Source organism: Hyperolius riggenbachi, chromosome 10 (genome assembly GCF_040937935.1).
Source record: "Hyperolius riggenbachi isolate aHypRig1 chromosome 10, aHypRig1.pri, whole genome shotgun sequence".
In the NCBI taxonomy this organism is placed as follows: Eukaryota; Metazoa; Chordata; class Amphibia; order Anura; family Hyperoliidae; genus Hyperolius; species Hyperolius riggenbachi.
The window spans coordinates 266,668,214-266,694,924 of NC_090655.1; the positions used below are offsets into that span (position 1 = coordinate 266,668,214).

The 26,711-nt window shown below is 48.8% G+C and overlaps 1 protein-coding gene across 1 annotated transcript in view; it reads right to left on the bottom strand.

The window, feature by feature from the left end:
• The window catches only part of LOC137537164 (zinc finger protein 850-like), a 62,347-nt gene extending 40,955 nt beyond the window's left edge, over positions 1 to 21,392 (bottom strand). Inside the window, exons 1-2 of the mRNA XM_068259286.1 lie at positions 21,354 to 21,392; positions 12,580 to 13,275 (exon numbers count right to left, since the gene is read on the bottom strand). Of these exons, the coding sequence (XP_068115387.1) occupies positions 12,580 to 13,228 (649 nt within the window). The 5' untranslated portion in view covers positions 13,229 to 13,275; positions 21,354 to 21,392. The remainder of the gene's footprint in view (positions 1 to 12,579; positions 13,276 to 21,353) is intronic.
• Positions 21,393 to 26,711: the final 5,319 nt, after the last annotated feature.

Sequence of the window (26,711 nt, forward strand, 5' to 3'; positions counted from 1 at the left end):
CCAGGTGAGGGCACAGGGGTGCCGCGATCACGTGCGGAGCACGCCTCACCAGCACAGCAGCCGCCTGGACGCGAGGATCACGTCCAGGCGGTATACATGGTAAAGTGGTTAAGTGCCAGCGATTTTCAATATCGCCAAAAAGCGCTTGTGCAATGATTCCCTAAGAGAGTATTCACATCTGAGCAGTTCAATTAAAATCCGCTCACTAAAGCGCTGCCTGTACCACTTTTGGGGGCGACTTGCCTCAATGGAAGGTATAGGAAAATCATAAAACGCTTGAAAAAGCGATTTGTATAGTGATTTCCCCAGCACTTACATTGTATTTATTCATTTCCGTGTGAAAGAGTTCTCTTCCTGACTGACGTCAGAAAGTGGAAAAAACACAATCGCTCTGCAAAAGTGCTTAGAAAAGCACTTTATAATAAAAATCGCCGGGAGGCGCTAAAAAACATCGCCCACAAAATCGCAAAATGCTGGTGTCGATTTGTGGTGTGATCAATACCTAAGAGAGTGAATGTGGTGGCCACGTGCACGGCAGAGTGTGTGATGCTGGCTTAGCTTCTCTATGCTGCGCAGCATGTCAGCTTCTCTAGGCATTCTAGCACTTTAACCTTCCTGGCGGTAAGCCCGAGCTGAGCTCGGGCTATGCCGCGCAGGAAGATATCTCAGCCCCTGGTGGGGCGATTTTCTTCATTTAAAATGCTGTACGCGCAGCTAGCACTTTGCTAGCCGCGCGTACAGCTTGATCGCCGCCGCAGAGCGGCGCAAGAGGGCCCCCCCGCCAGAGCCCTGCGCTGCCCGGACCAATGAGTTCCGGGCAGCGCTATGGGCTGGATCGGAGGCGTCTGACGTCAGGACTTCGGCTGACGTCCATGACGTCATTCCGATCGTCGCCATGGCGTCAGGAGAAGCCAAACAGGGGAACGCGTTATATACGCGTTCCCCTGTTTGCTATTGATGCCGGCGACGATCGCACTAGAGCAGGCTTTCTCAACCAGGGTTCCCTGGAACCCCAGGGTTCCTTGAGGACTCTGCAGGGGTTCCTTGGCATTTTACCCCATCGTGGAGGAAGTATAATAGAGCACACTATAATAGGTGGTACTGTAACAAGAAGCACTAAATTGAGGGCTCAGAAGACAGTATAATGAGTGACAGTGTAATGGGGGTAGTGTAATAAACAGCCACACATACTTTTAAAGACCATGCCTCCTGCAAAATAAATGCAGGGGTTCCTCGCGACCAAAAATTTGTTTGCAGGGGTTCCTTGAGATCCAAAAGCTATTTGCAGGGTTCCTCCAGGGTAGAAAGGTTGAAAAAGGCTGCACTAGAGGGACACATGCGCCCTCTAGTGGTGTTCCATGTAGCTACCACTCTGGTAGCTTTACATGAAACAAAATTTTTTTTTAAAAAAAAAGGATTTTTGCCTTTTTGGCAAAAACAATTAACCGCCAGGAGGGTTAACGTACCTGGGGTTTTTGACACCCGGTGCTGGTTATTGAATGACACCCCCTGCCCCCCCCTCCACACACACACACACAGGAAAGGAGTGTGGTGTGCTAAGTAAGCCACAGCGGGTAATGCCAGGTATAGTTGCACCCAGTATAGGTAGCCTGGAATAGTCGCCCCCAGTATAGAGGTAGGCGGCAACTATCCCCCCCCCCAAGCCATATATGTCCCTAAACTTAGTTTGGCCCCCAGTTCAGGTATCCTAGTACAGGTAACCAGGTGTGCCCCAGTCAGTATTAGCCCCTTCCCCAGCTTAAGTAGCCAGGTATGCCTCAGTATTACCAGCCCCATCCACAGCCTGGTGCCCAAATATTAGCAGCCCCCCTTACCAACTAGTAGACAGAAGGTAGGGAAGAGAGCCAGGAGGACAGGAGAGAGAGAGAAGACAGGCAGAAAGACGGGAGAGAGAAAAGAGGCAGGGAGAGAGAGAGGCACAATGACAGGAAAGAAGACAAGAGAGGCAGGGAGAGAGAGAAGAGGCAGAAAGACAGTGGAGAGAGAAGAGAGGCTGAACTACAAGGGGGAGAGAGAGAGACAGGAAGAGAGAAGAGAGGCTGAATGACGGGGGAGAGAGGGGAGACAGGAAGAGAGAAGAGAGGCTGAATGACGGGGGAGAGAGGAGAGACAGGAAGAGAGAAGAGAGGCTGAATGACGGGGGAGAGAGGAGAGACAGGAAGAGAGAAGAGAGGCTGAATGACGGGGGAGAGAGGAGAGACAGGAAGAGAGAAGAGAGGCTGAATGACGGGGGAGAGAGGAGAGACAGGAAGAGAGAAGAGAGGCTGAATGACGGGGGAGAGAGGATAGACAGGAAGAGAGAAGAGAGGCTGAATGACAGGGGGGAGAGAGACACAAGTGTTTTGCCTCTCGCCCGCCCAATCTGCCAGTTTAATAGTTGCGGAGGAGGGAAGTGGCGGATAGCGAAAGAGTGGTACTTGGCGGTGGTGCAGCTCGTCACTGTCAAGCAGAAGGCAGCAGAGTCCATTGTGTGCCCACCACACATGTGGCCAGCCGTCGGGTAGGGCAGAGCTTGCTAGCGTAAGTGGCGCAGTATGAATAAGTTACCGCCGCATGGCCGCTGAGTACCACGCTCCCTGCTGCCACTATTTTACCCTCCTCTTTCCTACATTACTCCATCTCAGGCCGGGCCTCGGTCCCCCAATGTCCCCAATTCTACTGCTTCCGGCACAATGGCTCCTCCTAGCATGCAACAAAGGAGGAAGCCGCAAGCTGAAATTTTAACAGAAGTTGCCAATGATGTGTCGGACCCGACGTCACATGACGTGTGAAGGCGGGGCCAGGCAACTTAGTCAATTATGCAGGAGGAGAAGGAGGAGCCGCTGAGGCAGAGCAGAGGCTGCAATAGCACCGCGGACTTCCGTGCGTTCCACCAGAATGTCCAGTCAGGTATATTTTAGATGAATATGGGCTGGCCTTTTTCACACCCTCTCCTCGACGTCACCCTCCTGCGCCCAATTACAGAGACGCCACTGGCCTCAGGCCCTGTGATTTTACATTTCTGGCAGACCTTTGCATGTGGCTGTCATAAGTGCCTTTTTGACATAAGAAAATATATATTACACTTTCATTGAGCTGTAAGCCGTTGTTTTTAGTTATATTTTCTGTCGCATCACTACTTATCAGCCTGCAGGGAATTGCAGAAGGTTGTGCTCATTACAGGCGGCCAATCACATGACTATAACTTTGCCTTGCATCCTAATTTTATGTAGCTTGGGATTCAGCCAAATGCATTTCCTGACTGACAATTGTGATTATCTGCACACAATTTGCATTATATTTGTAAACAAGTCAGAGCTATTTGCTCCTCACTGACCTTCCCTCCCTATGTTTGTAGAGCAATGTGGTGTCACTTACACATTCTTATTGCCGCTGTATCCTCATCTGAGAGATCAGATGTTCATCACCTTATAAAATATACAGAGACAAAGGGAGCCCAGATTGTGTAGTATTAATGCTGAGCTGGTGATTTGTGGAGTGTGAAGGGAATCTCACAAAATAAGGCTGCTTTTTAGGGCACCAGCCATATAGGCATGTGGAGGAATCTGTGTCCATTCGGTCCCCAGGGCTTCCTATAGGAAGCACTAGAAACACTTTTTGCAACATGGACCAGATTGTGTTTTGAGCACTGAGTATGTTAACCTGAATGCTTGCCCCTCCCCATCTGTGCTTTCCCTGCCTAGCAGTATAAATGCAAAGTACCATGCAATGAAAGCTGTGCAGCTCTCACCTTTCCATTGCATTGAATCTTTCTGTCAGCACTGCCTCTAGTGCCCGGCATCTCTGTGTGCGATGTGAGGAGACTGAGATGCCGGACACTAGAGGGAGCTGTGACTGGATGATTCACAGTGATGGAGAGGTGATAGATGCACGGCTTCCACTGTACAATGCTCTGCGTTTATACCGCTGGGTGGGGGGGGGAGGGGGGAGTACGGTGGGCTGGGGGCAATAATATCACCAACATGGAAGCTCTGGGCGAGGGTGGGTGGCAGCCCACCTTCACCACAAGGGAAGGTTTTGGGAAGGGAGAAGCTTACCACCACCATCAGGGAATCTGTGGGAAGGAGGGGAGGGTGAATCCCACCACCAATCAAGCTGGGGAGTGAGGGGAAGTCCATTAACACCAGGGAAGCTGTTGGGGAGAGAGGGGGGAATCCCACCACCACCATGGAAGTTGTGGAGGAGGGAAAGGTGGAAGCTGTGGGGAGGGAGGGGGGGAAGCCCACCACTATTAGAGAAGCTGTGGAGAAGGGAGGAGGAAGTCCACTACTACCAGGTTGTAACGATCGGTGTAACACAGAGAGGGTCTGATTACCGGTGATCTGCGGTATCACCGAGAATGCAGATATATACCAGATTATTGATGATCTGCAGTATCACCGATAATGAGATATATCTCTAACCTCTGGACACCTGAGTGACAAGTGAGTGTTTGGTGCAACAGTAATACTTTGAGGACTGCACCTCAGGAGCAGGTACAGAAGCAGTAAGGAATACTGCACAGATACAAGTTCCTTCCGTTAGCCTGGACTCTCCCGGGGGAGGAGTCAAGCTGAGAGTGGGAAGGACAGAACGTGAGTGACACCAATGAGGAGTGTCACTGACAGCTTTGTGAACTATCTCTAACAGGGAAGATAGTTCTCGAGGTCGGGCAGGCCAGGTCGTTAACACACAGACAGATAAGGTACATGTGAGAAAACGCGGAAGAGCCGCCGCCATGAGCCAGCGGCAGGCGGCTCTTTCCGCGCACAGTGGGGACGCACACGGAGAGGCAGCCGCCTCCTCGCAGTGTGAGGCGGCTGTCTCCGTGCAGAGTTCTGTGGAGCGCGGAGAAACCGCCGCGTTGGAAGCGGCGGTTAGCGCGCATGGTCCCGCTGCGGATACTCCGCAGAGCGGGGCTGCTGTGGCTGGGACTCGTAGTCCCTCTGGCTTTAGAGTGACGCGCGCGCGCACTCAGACAGGGATTTTATGGCAGGCAGAAATGAGTCAGCTGACCAGGGTGGTCAGCTGACTCAGGCTTCACTCCTCATTGGTCCAGCACTTAGGGTGGTGCTAGAAGGATACCAGTGTATATATACTGCTAGCTGGTCACTTCTCTAGTGTCTGGCGTTGCGATCACTTACGTGGGAGCACCCAGATCCGTAGTCAGATCCGCAAGTGTGCCGGGACCAGCTGGAGCTGTCATCCTACACTTAGCTAAATTGTTGATAGCTAAAGTACTAGTTTGATTGTGTTTATCTGTTATGACCTTTGCCTGCCTTTACTATCCCCCTGAACTCTGATCTTGTACCTCGATACTTCTGATACTCTGTTGCCGAACCCCGGCTCGTTCCTAGACTCCGCTTCTGCCTCCTGATCCTGTACCTCGATATATCTGATACCCCGTTGCCGAACCCTGCCTGTACTTTGACTCCGCCTTTGTCTTCTTATCTTGTACTGTATCTGTCCGTGTGTGTACGACCTGGCTTGTCCGACCTCGAGAACCGACCTTACCGTTAGAGGCGGTTCCTCACTCTGTTAGCGACCCTTCCTCCTGAGGGTCACTTTCAGACAATCCTTCCTACTGTCAGTCTGACTCCTCCCGTCTTGGAGAGCTCAGGTCTGCGGAAGGAATCTGTGCAGCACTCCTTGCTGCACTGAGGCCTTGTCCTCTAAGTGTTACTGTTACACCAAAACACTACACTCTACTCAGGTGAACAGAGGTTAGCTTGTATATCGGATTATCGGTGATACTGCAGATCACATATAATCTGGTATATATCTGTATTCCCAGTGATACTGCAGATCACTGGTAATCAGATTCTCTCTGTGCTTCATCGTTACAGTACAGAATCAGGAGACAGATGCAAAGTCTAAAGGCAAGCAGAGTTTGGCAACAGAGTATCAGAATGGCAAAGGTACAAAGTCAGAGATCAGAAGGATAGTCAGGGAAGCAGAAGATCATAACAAATAATCAACAATGCCTAAGCTAAGGTGTGAGCTCCCTGGTCATCAACACCTTGGAAACTGATCTAGATGATAATATAGATAATAACAGAATTCCTAGACTAAGGTGTGAGCTCCTTGATCATCAACACCTTGGAAACTGACTAGATAAACACAGATACTGACAAGGTCTGAGTGCTACCACGTAGTGATCGCAACGCCAGACACCAGAGAAATGACCAGCACCCAGTATATATACCATAGCGCTCTCCAGCGCCTCCCCTAAGTGCTGGACCAATGAGAACTGCTGGAAATGTCAGCTGACCAGCTGGGTCAGCTGACTCTTTTCTGGCTGTCATATAAACTCTGCCTCTCAGCGCGCGCGCGTCCTTCTGAACCTGTGTGGACTATCAGTCCCAGCCACACCAGACATGTCTTGCAATGTATCCACCGGCTTGAACGTGGGGGCAGCCGCACTGCCATCCGAGCATGCGGCGGTTTCCCCGCGTTCAGCCACACTGTCAGTATCAGGCCCATGCGCACAGACTGCCGCGTCGGACGCGGATTCCACCGCCCTGTCCACAGGGCATGCGGCGTTTTCTCCGCGCTCCGCCCGGCCAGTGGACGCGTGCCCCTGCATGTTAGTCGCCATGTTGGACGCGGAATCAGCCGCCTCACTCTGAGTACTTGCGGCGGCTTTTCCGCGTTTTCTCACAGTACCCACCCCCCCCCCCCCCTCACTGAGTACTTGCGGCGGCTTTTCCGCGTTTTCTCACAGGATACAAAGCGTGGAACTCCCTTCTCAATTTGTCCGCATGCATGCGACATTCAGGTACCCATGTTCTTTCCTCAATACCATACCCTTTCCAGTGAACCAGATATTGTACTGAGTTCTGTACTAAATGTGAGTCTAAAATTTTCTCTACTTCGTACTCAGGTTGGTCATCTACCATCACAGGAGGAGGAGGAGTGGCACCTACATGGACTGCGGGTTTAAGCAGGGACACATGAAAGGATCTAACCCCACACATGCTGGCAGGAAGATCAATGGCATAAGTAACATTGTTGATCTTCCTGGTAACTGGAAAAGGACCCACAAACCTGGGACCCAACTTGGGCGAGGGTTGTTTCAGGGTCAAATGACGGGTGGATACCCAAACCAAATCTCCTGGTTGGAACTTCCACTCTAACGAACGTTTTTTGTCAGCTTGACCTTTCTGACTTTGAAAAGCTCTTTCCAAATTAGTCTTTACAATCCCCCAATTGTCCTTAAATGATTTTTGCCAGGCCTCCAGAGCTGGAAACGGAGTGGAAGCTACTGGTAATGGGGAGAACTCGGGCAACTTTCCAGTTACCACCTGGAATGGCGAAAATCCATAGGAAGAGCTTTTCAAATTATTGTGCGCAAATTCCGCGTACGGCAAGAACTTGACCCAATCATTTTGCGCATCCGCAACATAACATCTTAAAAACTGTTCTAATGACTGATTCACTCGCTCAGTCTGACCATTGATCTGTGGGTGGTAGCCCGATGAAAATGACAGTTCCATGCCCATTTGGTGACAAAATGCCCTCCAAAATCTTGAAATAAATTGGACTCCCCGATCTGACACTATGTTTTCCGGAATACCATGTAGTCGGAAAACGTGGATGATGAAAAGATCGGCCAGTTCCTGGGCCGAGGGGAGTCCTTTCAAGGGCACAAAATGGGCCATTTTACTGAAGCGGTCGACTACCACCCAAATGACCGACATGCCCTCAGACTTCGGAAGTTCCCCAACAAAATCCATGGACAAGTGGGTCCACGGTTCACTCGAGGTGGGCAAAGGCTGCAACGTTCCTACAGGTGCCAGACGGGAGGGTTTACTCTTTGCACATACTGCACATTCTCTTACATACTCCTTGCAGTCTGTTGCCAAAGAAGGCCACCAAGCACACCTAGCAACAAGGTCCTGTGTTCTGGCGGCCCCAGGATGTCCAGCATTTTTGTGGGAGTGTAACATCTGCAATATCTGGAGACGAAATGGCAGTGGTACAAACATCACCCCTTCAGGCTTTCCTTCAGGGACATCCTGCTGGAAGGGACTTAAAGTCTCCATCCAGTTTTTCCAGGTCTCTGTGGCTGCCAACACTACTCTCTGTGGGATAATGGTCTCTGGGTCTGAGGGCTGTGCTGTCTCTGGCTCAAAGCATCTGGACAAAGCATCTGCTTTAATGTTTTTACTACCCGGAGTGTACGTAATTACAAATCTAAATCTCGAGAAAAACAAAGACCACCGAGCCTGACGGGGACTCAGTCTCTTAGCCCCCTCAATGTATTCCAAATTTTTGTGATCTGTGTAAACCGTAATAGTATGTTCTGCTCCTTCTAGCCAATGGCGCCATTCTTCGAAGGCCAATTTAATCGCCAGCAGTTCCCTGTTGCCTATATCGTAGTTTTTCCCTGCTGGTGAAAACCTACGCGAAAAATAGGCACACGGGTGTAATCTTCCCTGCAACCCAGAACGCTGAGACAGCACAGCCCCTACTCCAACCTCTGAGGCGTCTACCTCAACAATGAAGGGGAAAGAGGTGTCCACGTGTCTCAGAATGGGCGCAGAGCAAAACAGCTCTTTTAAAGTGGAGAAAGCAACCAGAGCCTCTGGGGACCAGTGTTTAGTATCTGCCCTTTTTTTAGTGAGACTGGTAAGGGGTGCTATGACAGTGGAATATCCCTTTATGAACCTTCTATAGTAATTAGCAAATCCTAAAAATCTCTGAAGGGATTTCAGGCCCACTGGCTGAGGCCATTCTAACACAGCAGAGACCTTAGCAGGATCCATCGAAAGACCCGAGGTGGAAATTATGTACCCCAAAAAAGCGACAGAAGTTTTCTCAAAGATGCATTTCTCCAATTTGGCGTAAAGCATGTTCAGTCTTAGCTTGTTCAGCACAAACTTGACGTGTGTCCTGTGCTCAGAGAGGTTGTTTGAGAAAATAAGTATATCATCTAGGTATACTAGAACAAATTTGCCCAACACCTCCATGAATACCTCATTAATTAGTTCTTGAAAAACGGCCGGGGCATTACACAGCCCGAAGGGCATCACCAGGTACTCGTAATGCCCGTCGGGCGTGATAAAGGCCGTCTTCCATTCATCGCCCTTTCTAATTCGCACCAGGTTGTATGCCCCCCGCAAATCCAATTTCGAGAAGATCTTAGCGTTGGTGACCTGCGTGAATAAATCGTCTATCAAAGGTAATGGATAGCGATTCTTTACTGTAATCTTATTCAGGCCTCGGTAATCAATACACGGCCGTGAAAAGTGTCCACAGTGTGGAAGGGGCATGACTAAGGGTGTGGCAGGGGCGGGTCTTAGTGTCACACTTGTCATGAGAGAGTCAGGCAGGGGGCACACTAGTCATGATTTGTCTGCAGCACAAGTGTCTGTGTGTCTTACAGAACACCCCCAAGCTTACACCCTTCTAGAGACTCAGGCAGGGAGCACACTTGTCATGATTTGTCTGCAGCACAAGTGGTCGTGCATCTTACAGAACACCCCCCAGCGCACACCCTTCTAGAGACTCAGGCAGGGAGCACACTTGTCATGATTTGTCCGCAGCACAAGTGGCCGTGCGTCTTACAGAACACCCCCCAGCTTACACCCTTCTAGAGACTCAGGCAGGGAGCACACTTGTCATGATTTGTCTGCAGCACAAGTGGCCGTGCGTCTTACAGAACACCCCCCCAGCTTACACCCTTCTAGAGACTCAGGCAGGGGGCACACTTGTCATGATTTGTCTGCAGCACAAGTGGCCGTGCATCTAACAGAACACCCCCAGCTTACACCCTTCTAGAGACTCAGGCAGGGAGCACACTTGTCATGATTTGTCTGCAGCACAAGTGGCCGTGCATCTTACAGAACACCCCCAGCTTACACCCTTCTAGAGACTCAGGCAGAGAGCACACTTGTCATGATTTGTCTTTGTTGACTACAGCTCAGCATTTAACACCATCGTACCTAGCCAGCTGACCAACAAACTCCATGCACTAGGTCTTGCTCCCTCCATATGTACTTGGTTATTGGACTTCCTTACTAATCGCCCTCAAACTGTCAGACTAGGAAAACAGACATCCTCCACCCTTACCCTGAGCACTAATCAATTAACCCTTCGCACACTCACATGCAAATGTTCAAACAAATGCATTCACAGATTTACTCATCCAGGCACAACTGTTATCCCTACAGCTAAATTAAAAGCCAGGGTTTTAGTTCACAGAAGAATGCATTCTTATGCTTAGTCACCTATACTGCGCAGAAGTACCTGTTCATTGCATGTCTGCACTATGCATGTTACAGGGCCAGAGTTAGGACACCTATGTTTACCTGGGTACTTCTGCGCAGTATAGGTGACTAAGCATAAGAATGCATTCTTCTGTGAACTAAAACGCTGGCTTTTAATTTAGCTGTAGGGATAACAGTTGTGCCTGGATGAGTAAATCTGTGAATGCATTTGTTTGAACATTTGCATGTGAGTGTGCGAAGGGTTAATTGATTTTTGCTGTTTCTAGCCACACCCCCTTCAGCACCTCCCTTTCCCTAAAAATGTATTTAATGTCCTAACTAGAGGCGATGTGCCTGGATATATGTATGTTTATTCTTACCCTGAGCACTGGCGGCCACAGGGCTGTGTATTAAGCCCTCTCCTCTATGCACTTTTCATCCATGACTGCCAGCCTATCCATACCTCAAACATAATTGTTAAGTTTGCAGATGATACGACTGTCATTGGGCTTATATCAGACAATGAGGAAGCTGCATACAGAGAAGAAGTTAGGAACCTGACTGCATGGTGCGACATTAACAACCTGTTATTAAATACAAAGAAGACCAAAGAAATTATTCTGGACTTTAGGACCACCAAAAAGACCACTCACCTACCGCTAATGATCAATGCAGAGGCTGTGGAGAGAGTTTCCAGCTTCAAATTTTTGGGAGTCACCATCGCAGAGAACCTGTCCTGGGCTGACAATGCTGTAGCTCTAACTGGCAAAGCACAACGCCGCCTCTACTTTCTGAGGAAACTAAGGAGCGCTAACCTCCCACAGAAGCTGCTGGTTAATTTCTACAGATGCACTATAGAAAGCGTTCTGACCAATTGCATGACAGCCTGGTACAACAGCTGCACGAAGGCTACTAGAGAAGCCCTGCAGCGAGTTGTTAAAACAGCAGAAGCCATTATTGGCACTGAACTACCATCACTGGAACTTTTGTATAATACTCGCAGCGTGAGAAGGGCCAAAAACATTATCAAGGACAACACTCACCCTGGAAATGCCTTGTTTGAACTCGGCTCGTCCAGAGACGCCAGAGGCCACTGCTCAGGCCCTGCTGGGCCGATTTGAATAATTTTTTTTTTGAAAGACGCAGCTAGCACTTTGCTAGCTGCGTGTTTCTCCGATCGCCGCCGATCCGCCGCTACCCACCGCGTTATTGGCCCCCCCCCCCAGACCCCGTGCGCAGCCTGGCCAATCAGTACCAGGCAGCGCTGAGGGGTGGATCGGGACTCCCTACGACGTCACAACGTCATTGGCATCATTCCGTTTGTCGTCATGGCGATGAGGAAAGCCCTCAAGGAAATCCTGTTCACAACGGGATTTCCTGACGGGCATAGGCGCCGGTGGCGATTGGGGGGGTGGGAGGGATGCGGCAGGGAGGGGGGTATCATGTAGCTAGCGCTAGGCTAGCTACTTTAAAAAAAATTAGGTTTAAAAAACCATGCGCAGCCGTGCGGCTGCGCATAATCAGAACGCCCCGCAGACTAGAGACTCAGGCAAGAAGCACACTTGTCATGATTTGTCTGCAGCACAAGTGGCCATGCATCTTACAGAACACCCCCCACCTTATACCCTTCTAGAGACTCAGGCAGGTAGCACACTTGTCATGATTTCTCTGCAGCACAAGCGGCCGTGCGTCTTACAGAACACCCCCCAGCTTACACCCTTCTAGAGACTCAGGCAGGTAGCACACTTGTCATGATTTGTCTGCAACACAAGCGACCGTGCGTCTTACAGAACACCCCCCAGCTTACACCCTTCTAGAGACTCAGGCAGGTAGCACACTTGTCATCATTTGTCTGCAGCACAAGCGGCCGTGCATCTTACAGACCCCCCCCCAGCTTACACCCTTCTAGAGACTCAGGCAGGGGGCACACTTGTCATGATTTGTCTGCAGCACGAGTGGCCGTGCATCTTACAGAACACCCCCCAGCTTACACCCTTCTAGAGACTCAGGCAGGGAGCACACTTGTCATGATCTCACGGGGTTGGCTGCGATCTGTCATCACATTTTCTGTGTTCAGTTGTAATTTTTGGGTGCAAAAAAAAAAAAATACATTGGAATCAGAAATGTGCGCATTGTGCATAAAAAGCAGAAATGGGTCTGATTCATAATCATGGAAAATATGTGAATGACATGCAATTCCTGAGTGGGCCATTGCATATAATGGATAGATATAAAAACAATCAAGAAAGTTAGTTTTAATTAACAAAAGTCTAACATGAGTACGTAGCATAACCTCTAATATGGCCAGTCTGTGAGCAGTGACACAGTCATAACTAGAGATATTCAATATTTAATGTTGATTACTCACCTTTTTCATTTTTTGTAAGAGGGTCCTCCTCTATAGTTGTCCCCATCATGTCACCGTCTTCCGTGGACTCCTGATCTCTCCTCACATACTTCTCTTCTTCCTCTTTAATTGTCCTCATCATGTCACCCTGCTCTGCAGACAACTGAACACTCCTCACATATGTCTCTTCTTCTTCCTCTTTAATTGTCCTCATCATGCCAACCTCCTCCATAGACTGATCACGCCTCACATATGTATTTTCTTCCTCGTCATTGGTCCTCATCATATCTCCCTCCTCCATAGACTGCTGGTCACTCCTCACATTTGTATCTTCTTCCTCTTTAATGGTCCTCATCATGTCTCCCTCCTCCATAGACTGCTGATCACTCCTCACACGTGTCTCTTCTTCGTCCTGTTTAATTGTCCTCATCATGTCTCCCTCCTCCATAGACTGCTGGTCACTCCTCACATATGTATCTTCTTCTTCCTCTTTAATGGTCCTCACCATGTCACCCTCCTCCATAGACTTCTGATCACTCCTCACATATGTCTCTTCTTCTTCCTCTTTAATGGTCCTCATCATGTCACCCTCCTCCATAGACTGCTGATCACTCCTCACATACATCTCTTCTTCTTCTTTAATGGTCCTCATCATGTCACCCTCCTCCATAGACTGCTGATCACACCTCTCTTGTTCTTTGAGTTCAGATCTCAGTTCTGAAAAAGACAACAAAATATAGCTGTAAGAAATTAGCAGTAATAAACAGAGCAATAAAAAGAATAGAATGTGCTAGGGGGTGACAATATCCTATTAGCTGTGGTATCCTGCACATTCAGTCCTCTCTTCCAGTGTGCCTTGCTCATCATCTGGGCATACACTTGAAAATGTCGCAAGCTAATTTAGTTGCTTTAAAAGATTGCTTACAGGTTAGAAACTATTATGCCAGATTTTTTTTAAGCAGAAATTCACTGAATGGGTTAAACATGACATTTTAGTTTTGGATTCAGATAGAAATCCGCATCTGTGCTGAGGTTTAGCTACAAATGTATCTTTGTTTGGAATGCAAATAGACCTCTGAAAAGCCTGTCTGGGAAGCCCTCTGTGCTCTCTCAGAGAGGTGTTTGTTTATTTACATTGTAAATAGATACATTTGTATCTAATAACCTCAGCACTGAGGAGGACACTAAAATGTCATGTTTAATCCATTCAGTGAATTTCTGCTAAAAAAATAAATCTGGCATAATAGTTTCTAAGCTGTAAGCAATCTTTTAAAGCAAAGTTGAAATGCTGGGTGTTAGACCACTTTAAATAACAATATTACTAACAATAACGTTAAATAACAACGACAACAAAAACAGTAAATAATCTAATTGCGGTATTACATTATTGGTAAATTTAAAGATAATGTACAACCGAACCTCTCCCTACTCTCACACAGAACCCTCCCCTGGTGGCGCCTAACCCCAAGACCCCCCTGGTGGTGCCTAAGCCTAATACCCCCCTGGTGGTGCCTAAGCCTAATACCCATCTAGTAGTGCCTAGCCCTAAGATCCCCTAGTGGTGACTATCCCTAAGACCCCCTGGTGGTTCCTAACCCTAAGATCCCCATGTGGGCACCTAACCTTAACACCCCCGATCCCTGCTAACATTAATACGATAAATTTCAATTCAATTGCAACCGCCTGCTAAATAGTGTAACAGCTATCGATATTACGATAAATAACAATTGCACCCATTTTTAGCGGGGACTTTTTTAACTGCTCCTTGATCTGGTGCTTCTCTCCTCCTCTCCATTCAAACATTCCTGGGTTACAGCAGTGCCGGCAGCGGTAGATGGATGAGGATGCGAGGAGAGAACAGCTGGAGACAGAGGGAGATAGGAGCAGAGGCCTGCAGCTAATTAGCTATAAACTATCATTACTTATGGCTCTGGCACCTGATGTACTAGGCAGAGGGGACTGCAGCTCCATATCATGACCATACCTGAGCCCACCTGTACTTCACCTACTAACTCCGAACCCTCCAAGAGCCGTAGCAACAAACCTCCCAGCTGGGGCAGTACCCCCCCCCCCCCCCCAACGGTATAAATCCAGTCACTGCTCCCTCTAGCGTGTATGTGTATATAGATGCATGATTTACAGCATAAGAAGTCATAGAAATCCAGAGATAAGGTAATATATAACAATTATGTCCACCCGACCCCTGCTCTGCCCAATATATAACAAGTATGTCCACCCCAACCTCTGCTATGCCCAATGTATGACAAGTATGACCACCCTGACCTCTGCCCAATATATAACAAGTATGTCCACCCCGACCTCTGCTCTGCCAAATATATAACAAGTATGTCCACCCTGATCTCTGCTCTGCCCAATATATAACAAGTATGTCCACCCCGACCTCTGCTCCGCCCAATATATAACAAGTATGTCCACCCCGACCTCTGCCCTGCCCAATATATAAGAAGTATGTCCACCCCGACCTCTGCTCTGCCCAACAAATAACTAGTATGCCCACCCTGATCTCTGCTATGCCCAATATCTAACAAGTATGTCCCCCCCCCGACCTCTGCTCTGCCCAATATATAACAAGTATGTCCACCCCGACCTCTGCCCTGCCCAATATATAACAAGTATGTCCACCCCGACCTCTGCTCTGCCCAATATATAACAAGGATGTCCACCCCAACCTCTGCTCTGCCCAATATCTAACAAGTATGTCCACCCCGACCTCTGCTCCGCCCAATATATAACAAGTATGTCCACCCCGACCTCTGCTCTGCCCAATATATAACAAGTATGTCCACCCCGACCTCTGCTCTGCCCAATATATAACAAGGATGTCCACCCCAACCTCTGCTCTGCCCAATATCTAACAAGTATGTCCACCCCGACCTCTGCCCTGCCCAATATATAACAAGTATGTCCACCCCGACCTCTGCTCTGCCCAATATATAACAAGGATGTCCACCCCAACCTCTGCTCTGCCCAATATCTAACAAGTATGTCCACCCCGACCTCTGCTCCGCCCAATATCTAACAAGTATGTCCACCCCGACCTCTGCTCCGCCCAATATATAACAAGTATGTCCACCCCGACCTCTGCCCTGCCCAATATATAAGAAGTATGTCCACCCCAACCTCTGCTCTGCCCAATATCTAACAAGTATGTCCACCCCGACCTCTGCTCCGCCCAATATCTAACAAGTATGTCCACCCCGACCTCTGCTCCGCCCAATATATAACAAGTATGTCCACCCCGACCTCTGCCCTGCCCAATATATAAGAAGTATGTCCACCCCGACCTCTGCTCTCCCAATATATAACAAGTATGTCCACCCCGACCTCTGCTCTGCCCAATATATAACAAGTATGTCCACTCCGACCTCTGCTCTGCCCAATATATAACAAGTATGTCCACCCCGACCTCTGCTCTGCCCAATATATAACAAGCATGTCCACCCCGACCTCTGCTCTGCTCAATATATAACAAGTATGTCCACCCCGACCTCTGCTCTGCCCAATATATAACAAGTATGTCCACCCAAACCTCTGCTCTGCCCAATATATAACAAGTATGTCCACCCCGACCTCTGCCCTGCCCAATATATAACCAGTATGTCCACCCCGACCTCTGCCCTGCCCAATATATAACAAGTATGTCCACCCCGACCTCTGCTCTGCCCAATATATAACCAGTATGTCCACCCCGACCTCTGCTCTGCACAATATATAACAAGTATGTCCACCCTGACCTCTGCTCTGCCCAATATATAACAAGTGTGTCCACCCCGACCTCTGCTCTGCCCAATATATAACAAGTGTGTCCACCCCGATCTCTGCCCTGCCCAATATATAACAAGTATGTCCACCCTGACCTCTGCTCTGCCCAATATATAACAAGTATGTCCACCCCAACCTCTGCTATGCCCAATGTATAACAAGTATGTCCACCCGACCTCTGCCCAATATATAACAAGTGTGTCCACCCCGACCTCTGCTCTGCCCAATATATAACAAGTATGTCCACCCCAACCTCTGCTATGCCCAATGTATAACAAGTATGTCCACCCGACCTCTGCTCTGCCCAATATATAACAAGTATGTGCACCCCGACCTCTGCTCTGCCCAATATATAACAGGTATGTCCACCCTGACCTCTGCTCTGCCCAATATATAACAAGTATGTCCACCCCGACCTCTGCTCTGTCCAATATACAACAAGTACGTCCACCCTGACCTCTGCTCTGCCCAATATATAACAAGTACGTCCACCCCGACCTCTGCTCTGCCCAATATATAACAAGTATGTCCACCCCGACCTCTGCTCTGCCCAATATATAACAAGTGTGTCCACCCCGACCTCTGCTCTGCCCAATATATAACAAGTATGTCCACCCCGACCTCTGCTCTGCCCAATATATAACAAATATGTCCACCCTGACCTCTGCTCTGCCCAATATATAACAAATATGTCCACCCCGACCTCTGCTATGCCCAATATACAACAAGTATGTCCCCCCGACCTCTGCCCAATATATAACAAGTATGTCCACCCCGACCTCTGCTCTGCCCAATATATAACAAGTATGTCCACCCCAACCTCTGCTCTGCCCAATATATAACAAATATGTCCACCCCGACCTCTGCTCTGCCCACTATATAACAAGTATGTCCACCCCGACCTCTGCTCTGCCCAATATATAACAAATATGTCCACCCCAACCTCTGCTCTGCCCAATATATAACAAATATGTCCACCCCGACCTCTGCTATGCCCAATATACAACAAGTATGTCCCCCCGACCTCTGCCCTGCCCAATATATAACAAGTATGTCCACCCCAACCTCTGCTCTGCCCAATATATAACAAATATGTCCACCCCGACCTCTGCTCTGCCCACTATATAACAAGTATGTCCACCCCGACCTCTGCTCTGCCCAATATATAACAAATATGTCCACCCCAACCTCTGCTATGCCCAATATATAACAAGTATGTCCACCCCGACCTCTGCTGTGCCCAATATATAACAAGTATGTCCACCCCCAGGGCCAGCCTTTGACCTGAGCGACCGGAGCGATCGCTCAGGGCGCCGGGCCACCGGCTTCCAGGGGGGGCGCCGCGCCGCTCTCCTGCCCCCCGGCCGCATATTGTTTATTTTTATCTGCTCACTTGCCGCGCGACTGTCTCCCTCTGGCTCCGCCCCCTGGTGCCGCTGGGGGTGATGGGGGCGAAGACCAGAAACAAGTGCTGGAGCCTGCAGCCTCTTGGAGGCAGTGTCTGTGATAGTCTCCGCCCCGCTGGCCCCGTGCATGATAGGAGGAGGATGGAAGCCCGCCGTGTGCCAGGCCAGCCTCCCTGCCTTGACCTGGCTGTGTGTGGCAGTGGGTGACTGTCCCTCGAGACCCCGAGACCCGGGCTGGCCATCGCCCCAAGACCCCAACTGACTGGACAGACTATGTCACCAGCAAAAGTAAGGCTCCGCTCCCCATCCCATATATATATATATATATTTATATATATATATATTTATATATATATATATATATATATATATATGTATATATATATATATATATATATATATATATATATATAGATAGATATAGATAGATATATATATATAGTGCAGCAGCCATGGGATGTGTGTATATATATATGCAGCAGCCAGCAGATGAGATTCCCAGCTGAGCTGACCACCCTGTGATCAAAGCAAAATGTAACACAACAGACAGCACAAGTGTGTGTGTGTGTATATATATATATGGGATGGGGAGCGGAGCCTTACTTTTGCTGGTGACATGGTCTGTCCAGTCAGTTGGGGTCTTGGGGCGATGGCCAGCCCGGGTCTCGGGGTCTCGAGGGACAGTCACCCACTGCCACACACAGCCAGGTCAAGGCAGGGAGGCTGGATGTATATAGCTTTGATCATACAGCGGTCAGCTCAGCTGGGAATCTTATCTGCTGGCTGCTGCATATTATAGGCAACTAAAGGGGGATCTGGTAGCCTAAGTATACACACACACTAAGTGGGGGGTCTGCCTATATACATACACACTAAAGGGGGGGATCTGCCTACACTAGTAGCCTATATACACTAAGGGGGAGATCTGCCTATAGTAGGCAGATCCCCCTCCTTAGTGTATATAGGCTCTACTAGTCTTGTATATGTAGGCAGATCCCCCCTTTAGTGTACATATAGGCAGATCCCCCTTAGTGTATATATTATATATACACACACTAAGGATCTGCCTAATATATGTACACTAAAGGAGGGGACTTGCCTACAAGACGAGTAGCCTATATACACTAATGGGGGGATCTGCTTATAATAGGCAGATTAGACCCCCCCCTAAAGTGTTTATAGGCTACTAGTCTTGTATATGTATGCAAATCCCCCCTTTAGTGTATATATAGTAGGCAGATCCCCCTTGGTGTTTATATTATATATACACTATTTATTTAAGTATTTATAGCGCCGACATATTACACAGCGCTGTGCAGAGTATATATTGTCTTGTCACTAACTGTCCCTCAGAGGGGCTCACAATCTAGTCCCTACCATAGTCATATGTCTATGTATGTATTATGTAGTGCATGTATCACAGTCTAGGGCCAATTTTTTAGGGGGAAGCCAATTAACTTATCTGTATGTTTTTGGGATGTGGGAGGAAACCAGAGTGCCCGGAGGAAACCCACACAGACACGGGGAGAACATACAAACCCCTTCAGATAGTGCCCTGGCCGGGAATCAAACCAGGGACCCATCGCTGCAAGGCGAGAGAGCTAACCACTACGCCACCGTGCTACCCATACACTAAGGGGGGATCTGCCTTATATATATACACTAAAGGTGGGATCTGCCTACAAGACTAGTAGCCTATATACACTAAGGAAGGGGGGGGGGATCTGCCTATAATAGATAGATCCCCCCTTAGTGCATATAGGCTACTAGTCTTGTATATGTAGGCAGATCCCCCCTTTAGTGTATATATAGGCAGATCCCCCTTTGGTGTATATATCTGCCTATATATACACTAAAGGGGGGGATCTGCCTATATATACACTAAAGGGGGATCTGCCTACATATACAAGACTAGCAGCTTATATACACTTGGGGCCCTTTTACAAAATCAGTTGCTCTCAGTTAAAACGGAAAGAAAACTGATTTTCAAAGTAAGTCCCATGTTTTCCTATGGCTCCTTTCACGCTTAATGCGTTTCAACTGAAATCTTTTTCCCAATGCACTGCGTGGTGTGTGGTGTGTGTAGAGAGGATGAACGGCGGGGGGGGGGCCTGACGAAGGGTCAATAACCCGAAACGGACTAGTGTCGTCGCCTGAACTAAAATTACTTTTTTTCATCAAACAAAGCAGACAGTGTCTATGATCTGCTTTTTGTATTGCTTTTTTATGTCTGTACCACAAATTCTTCTGCTGTTTTACAAAGAATTTTCTACCTTTTCTACCGCAACAAGCAAGTCCTCCACAACATCTGCTCTGCCCAATATATAGCAAGTATGTCCACCCCGACCTCTGCTCTGCCCAATATATAACAAGTATGACCACCCCGACTTCTGCTCTGCCCAATATATAACAACTATGTCCACCCCAACCTCTGCTCTGCCCAATATATAACACGTATGTCCACCCCGACCTCTGCTCTGCCCAATATATAACAAGTATGTCCACCCCGACCTCTGCCCTGCCCAATATATAACAACTATGTCCACCCCAACCTCTGCTCTGCCCAATATATAACAAGTATGTCCACCCCGACCTCCGCTCTGCCCAATATATAACAACTATGTCCACCCCAACCTCTGCTCTGCCCAATATATAACAACTATGTCCACCCCAACCTCTGCTCTGCCCAATATATAACAAGTATGTCCACCCCGACCTCCGCTCTGCCCAATATATAACAACTATGTCCACCCCAACCTCTGCTCTGCCCAATATATAACAACTATGTCCACCCCAACCTCTGCTCTGCCCAATATATAACAAGTATGTCCACCCGACCTCTGCTCTGCCCAATATATAACAAGTATGTCCACCCTGACCTCTGCTCTGCCCAATATATAACAAGTATGTCCACCCCGACCTCTGCTCTGCCCAATATATAACAAGTATGTCCACCCCGACCTCTGCTCTGCCCAATATATAGCAAGTATGTCCACCCCGACCTCCGCTCTGCCCAATATATAGCAAGTATGTCCACCCCGACCTCCGCTCTGCCCAATATATAACAACTATGTCCACCTCAACCTCTGCTCTGCCCAATATATAACAAGTATGTCCACCCCGACCTCTGCTCTGCCCAATATATAACAAGAATGTCCACCCCGACCTCTGCTCTGCCCAATATATAACAAGAATGTCCACCCCGACCTCTGCTCTGCCCAATATATAACAAGTATGTCCACCCCGACCTCTGCTCTGCCCAATATATAACAAGTATGTCCACCCCGACCTCTGCTCTGCCCAATATATAACAAGAATGTCCACCCCGACCTCTGCTCTGCCCAATATATAACAAGTATGTCCACCCCGACCTCTGCTCTGCCCAATATATAACAAGTATGTCCACCCCGACCTCTGCCCAATATATAACAAGTATGTCCACCCCGACCTCTGCTCTGCCCAATATATAACAAGTATGTCCACCCCGACCTCTGCCCAATATATAACAAGTATGTCCACCCCGACCTCTGCTCCGCCCGATATATAACAAATATGTCCATCCCAACCTCTGCTATGCCCAATATGTACTAAAAGTCACACAATCACCTTTGCCAGCCGCGTGTTCTCTCCACTTCCTGAAGCTTCTCTTCCTGTTGAGTGTGGGACATCATCACTTCCTATTCGCCATCTAGTGGTGAATATGCTAACTGTAGCATCTGTTTGTGGAATAACCTGCACTCTGTCGACTAAAAATATTCTTATCATTATTGTTGTTTTAAAAAGAAGTCGAAGTAGCAGAAATAGCAGTAGTCCCCAGACTGGAGATGTAGAGCTGCCATTTGGAGGACATGCATAATAGGAGAACACGCAGAATCTGTGAATAGGTATGAACAAGCAGAAGGAAAGAGAAGACGAGAACAATGTTACATGAAGCTAATAATATGATACTGAAAACGTAAGTTTGTCACCAGGTCACATCAGAACCATCTTAGGCAATCTCTGCTTATCTGGGAAGGATGCACACAAAGCTGTATTCCTCATTAAGTCCCAATGGACTCCTATTTTGTACCCCATGGATCCCTTTCCCTTCAGCTGTGAGTAGTTTGCTGGTGGTAATGTCAGAGCCGGGAAAAGGTCCTTCAGCACCCAAGGCTAAGACAGCAAAGTGCGCCCATCCATCCCTCCCACCCCAGCTGTCACACACGAATTGCTATTAGACTAAGAGGCGCCCTAGGGCCCCCAAAATCCCCAAACCTAATCTCTAGTTATCTGGCTTGCAGTCACTGCTATGTATGCCCTTTTCTTATTTCTTTGTGCTTTAAACACAATTGGGAATGACAGCAGAATTAATTGTGCACCCCCTCCTGCACTGCGCCCTTAGGCTGGAGCCTCTTCAGCCTCTGCCTCGGCCCGGCCCTGGATAATGTCTCCTCCTCCAATATCCTGCCTGATGTGGTGTAAACCACATTTCCGGGAACTCTTATGTGTATGAAATGCATGTGCTGCTATTGCCGTGACTGACTTTCCTTGTTCCAAGAACATTTTTTGCAAGATTCCTTATTGATACATGTTTTTATAAGTGGGTCTTTCGCTGGTTTCTCTACTGCCCAACATATTGTTTCCCGCATGAGTACTGCAACATGAAAATTACAGATGTTGTCTTCCAATTGATATTCTTTGATACTGAATATCCTTTGATTAACAGTACTCATGAACTCGCTAGCAGGTACATATGTACAAGATGAACAAGTCATCGATGATCCGGTACCACCCTACAATGTGGTGGTCTCTTGGCACCAAACAACCTCGTGCTCCCACCACCCAAGGTACAGATTTGCCACTGAGGGGGCAAAACTGGACCGGAAAAAAAAAAGATTTTAATGTTTTAATTGGTTTTATGTTTTGGAATACTGTACATTCCCTCAATAAATTTGCAATACAATAGGCGGCCTATGGGGTGTTATTAGTATTCTGAGCTGAACATTGAAGCTTTGTTTTCTTCTTTTTGTTAATATTCCTGTTTCTCCATGGAAGCCATTATTGTTTTGTATTCTTTGCTCTGATCTTTTGTATTATTGTGGTGGCAGCCCGTGTCTGGGGTAACTGAAGCAGCATGAATTGGTATATTTCTGGCATCAGTCTGTGACATCAGCGGTGGCAGGCTGGTCGTTACTAACCCAACTCTGATCCATTTTTGAAAAAGTGAGGTGATTGCCTTTATCTTGTGTTTCAATATGGTTGGGAATGAATCCCAGGTAACAGAAAAGGAGCTCTTATTAGTGTAACGATCCACACTTGAGCACACCACTATGCTCAAATAGTACCAGGTTTCTTTATAGGAGGATCGATTTAAATCAAGTGAAGCCACAAAATAGCAATCTTTTTCTAAAATTTTAGTTTCACACTTTATTATATCCACAAAAAAATTATTTTTCTTCTTCAAAAAGGTAGAAAATTATTTGTAAAACAGCAGAAGAATTTGTGGTACAGACATAAAAAAGCAATACAAAAAGCAGATCATAGACACTGTCTGCTTTGTTTGATGAAAAAAAGTAATTTTAGTTCAGGCGACGACACTAGTCCGTTTCGGGTTATTGACCCTTCGTCAGGCCTTTACAAAGCATAGAGAATTATCTTGACCAGCAGGGGCACCTGGAGGGACAGGCAGTACAAACCGTCGCCTAGGGCGACATGGGCGTTATAAGGCGCCACCTGCATCTACAACAACATTAGATTTTTAATTATTCTTCTCCTTGCCAGGAACGGAGCTGACAGCCGCGCTTTCAGGCTCCTGTTTCTTCGCTGCGGGCCAGCTCCGCCCCCGGCTAATAGACATGGAGCAAGCATGCTCTCTCCCACCTCTATACCTTCCTAAGCAGCCACAGACAGACTGCTTGTGGCTCAGTAATTCCACCCCCCGCCGGACATCGCATCATGTGTCACAGAGACAGAGAGTCAGCACCGCCCCTCACAGGCACTCAGCGTGAGTTCTCTGCTCTCTCTGCCAGCCCCAGCAATTCACAGTACAGCGGTGGCTGGGGGATAGCCGAGAGGATTCTTGTTTGACATAAGCCCTGCCTCTAGACATCAATAGCTCCGTCCCTCTGCCTTCACCATAATAGTGCACAGGGGAGGACTGGGACCTTTTGGCCTGGGGGGACAACACAAACTAGAGGCCCGTTTCACGGCATCCCCAGCCCAAAGCCATATCTTTCTTGTGTGCAAATCTTCAAATTGTGATGACTAACACACACACACACACACACACACACACGAACACACACACACACACACGAACACACACACACACACACACACACGAACACACACACACACACGAACACACACACACACACGAACACACACACACACACACACACACACGAACACACACACACACGAACACACACACACACACACACACGAACACACACACACACACACACACACACACACACACACACACACACACACTGCGCCTGTGCGAGCGGCGCTGTCAATCACCGCCACATAGACCAGAGCGCACTGTGCAGACGCTGAACTACTGCGCCTGTGCAGTACACTCCGGTCCACGTGGCGGTGATTGACAGTGCTGCCCGCACAGGCGCAGTCCAGGCCGACATCCAGGTCGGACTGGTGCCATCGCCGGGGACTGGGAGGCAACGGCAGCGAATGGCTGACTGCAGAGCTGCGGCGAGGGACATGCTGGGAGCGTGGGGCTGGAGGAAGCCCCGGGTAAGTAGCACTTATTTCATTAAAAATGCCTGATAACTCCTTTAAACAACCCACCCCCCCCCCCACACACACACAAACCTACCTACCTGGTGATGCCTAACCCCACTCCTGCCCACCCACCATACAAACTACTTGTCTGACACCTACCCCCCCCCCCCCCTTCCAACTACCTGTTTGACAGTGCCTAACTGCCTGCCTCCCCCCTCCCCTGCCGCCAATCACACCACAAGAAGAAAAAACGTTCCCCTCAGGCCAGGGTCAGAATGGGGATGATTATCACACAAAAAAAAAAACCACTCAGAGGGCACTGGCCTGGGCAGAGAATTGAATTTGACAGCAGTAGCAGGCAGGCAGGCAGCAAAGTGTGAGTAACTCAGTGACAAGAAGGGAGAAGAAGTACAGAAACAAAATTTATAAAAACCACCTTCTCCTCTTGCAACCTGGACCCGACCTCCTCTATCCTCCTGTCTCCTCAGTCCAACACCCCCTCCTCCTCCACAGCAGCAAGCAGCTATAGGTGGCATCTCCGACTCTCAGCCCCCAGAGTGTCCGACTCCTCCAGCCAGGACAGCCAGCCTGCCACTCATAGCTGCAGCTCCAGGCCCCCAGCCCCCCCCCCCCCCCCCAGCACAGAAAGCTGAAGAGTGAGACAGCTCACTCCGACGACACCTCAGGCACAGAAGCACAGGGGAGGACTGTGTCCGACTCCTCCAGCCAGCCACTCGTAGCCACAGCTCCAGGCCCCCAGCCCCCCCAGCACAGAAAGATGAAGAGTGAGACAGCTCACTCCGATGACACCGCAGGCACAGCAGCACGTTGTGGGCGGGAATGGCTCCAGGCGGGGGGCGGAGTCAAGCAGGGTCAACCCACCGGGCCGGAGAGGATCTAAGCTATTTGTGTCCTTGTGCCGCTCACATCCACCGCAGGCGCAGCCACGCACAAGGGCACACCACGGCCGGCCGCCTCAGCCCCTTCTCTGATTGGATACTTCAACTTGCCGGGAAATATCGCGCGAGGTTGCGATCCCCACTGTGAACCTTTCACCTGTGGTATGTCTGCGGCCGCTGCGTATAGCAGCGGCTGGCCCTAATTACTTAAGATTCGGGCGGCCCGGGGGGCAATTGCCCCCCGTCCCCCTGGGCCAGTCCTCCCCTGATAGTGCACATCCGGCAGCTGGGGGAGAGAGGATCCATGCTGGCCAGCTAAACTGAGCTAAGCTCCGCCTCCCACACGTCATAGAAGAGAGCAGAGAGAGCAGGACAATTCAAAAGTGAGTAGCTTTCCTCCATCCCCACTGCATAACTTCCCTCCACCCTGCTTCTAGCAGTCCTGCTCTCTGCACCAAAATACTAGCAGCCTCAGTCAATTCTCACACCTTCTTCCCAACCCTCAGTGAACTGCTATAACCCACCTACACCCCTAATCAGCCCCCCTGCTTTTATATAACCCCCCTCCCACAGAACTCTTACCCCTCATTCTCTCACCAGCACCCTTATTAAATGTCTAAAGTAAACCTGAGGGGGAAGGGGAGTTAAAATACATATAACCTGGATGATGTACAGGCTATCCTTACACTTTCAGGCTCTCTGTACCGTCTCCGGGTTTCCCTCCGTCTTGCTGCTGCAACTTCCTCTCTGGATGTCCAGGCCACAGTCTGTCCATGCAGACACTGCTGCCATCCCACACTGCTGCATGTAGCAGCCATCACCAGAATCATTCTGTGCAAACGCAGTTCCCATTGTTTCAAAATTGGGCTTGTTTAGATGCTGTCGCCCATAGCTGCTGTGCACAGCCATTCGGGAGTGAGGGCAAATGGTGTGGACTGTTCCAGGCTCCGACTGCTACCAGCCAGAGCTACAAATGGATGCTAAGGGGGAAGGGGGGGTCGGAAACAGTAAAAACCTTGGAGGTGTTAGGAGACCTAAACATCATCTAGGTAAGTATATTATCTTTTACACTTTTTACCCTCAGGTAAGCCTTAAAGAGCAGCTGAAGATGATGTATTCACCACCTGCACTTAGTGTGACATAAGTTTGTTCTTTGCTGCCAGCCATGTAACCACACTTTACTGTTACTAAACTAGCTGCAGTGTGCGTTGATCCCTGCTGCCTCCAGTATGTACAGTATAAGCTGTTACTCTGTGCCTGTACTGATCGTAAACTAGCTACAGTGTGTGCTGATCTCTGTTTCCTACATTTTGTACAGTATAAGCTGTTACTCTGTGCCTGC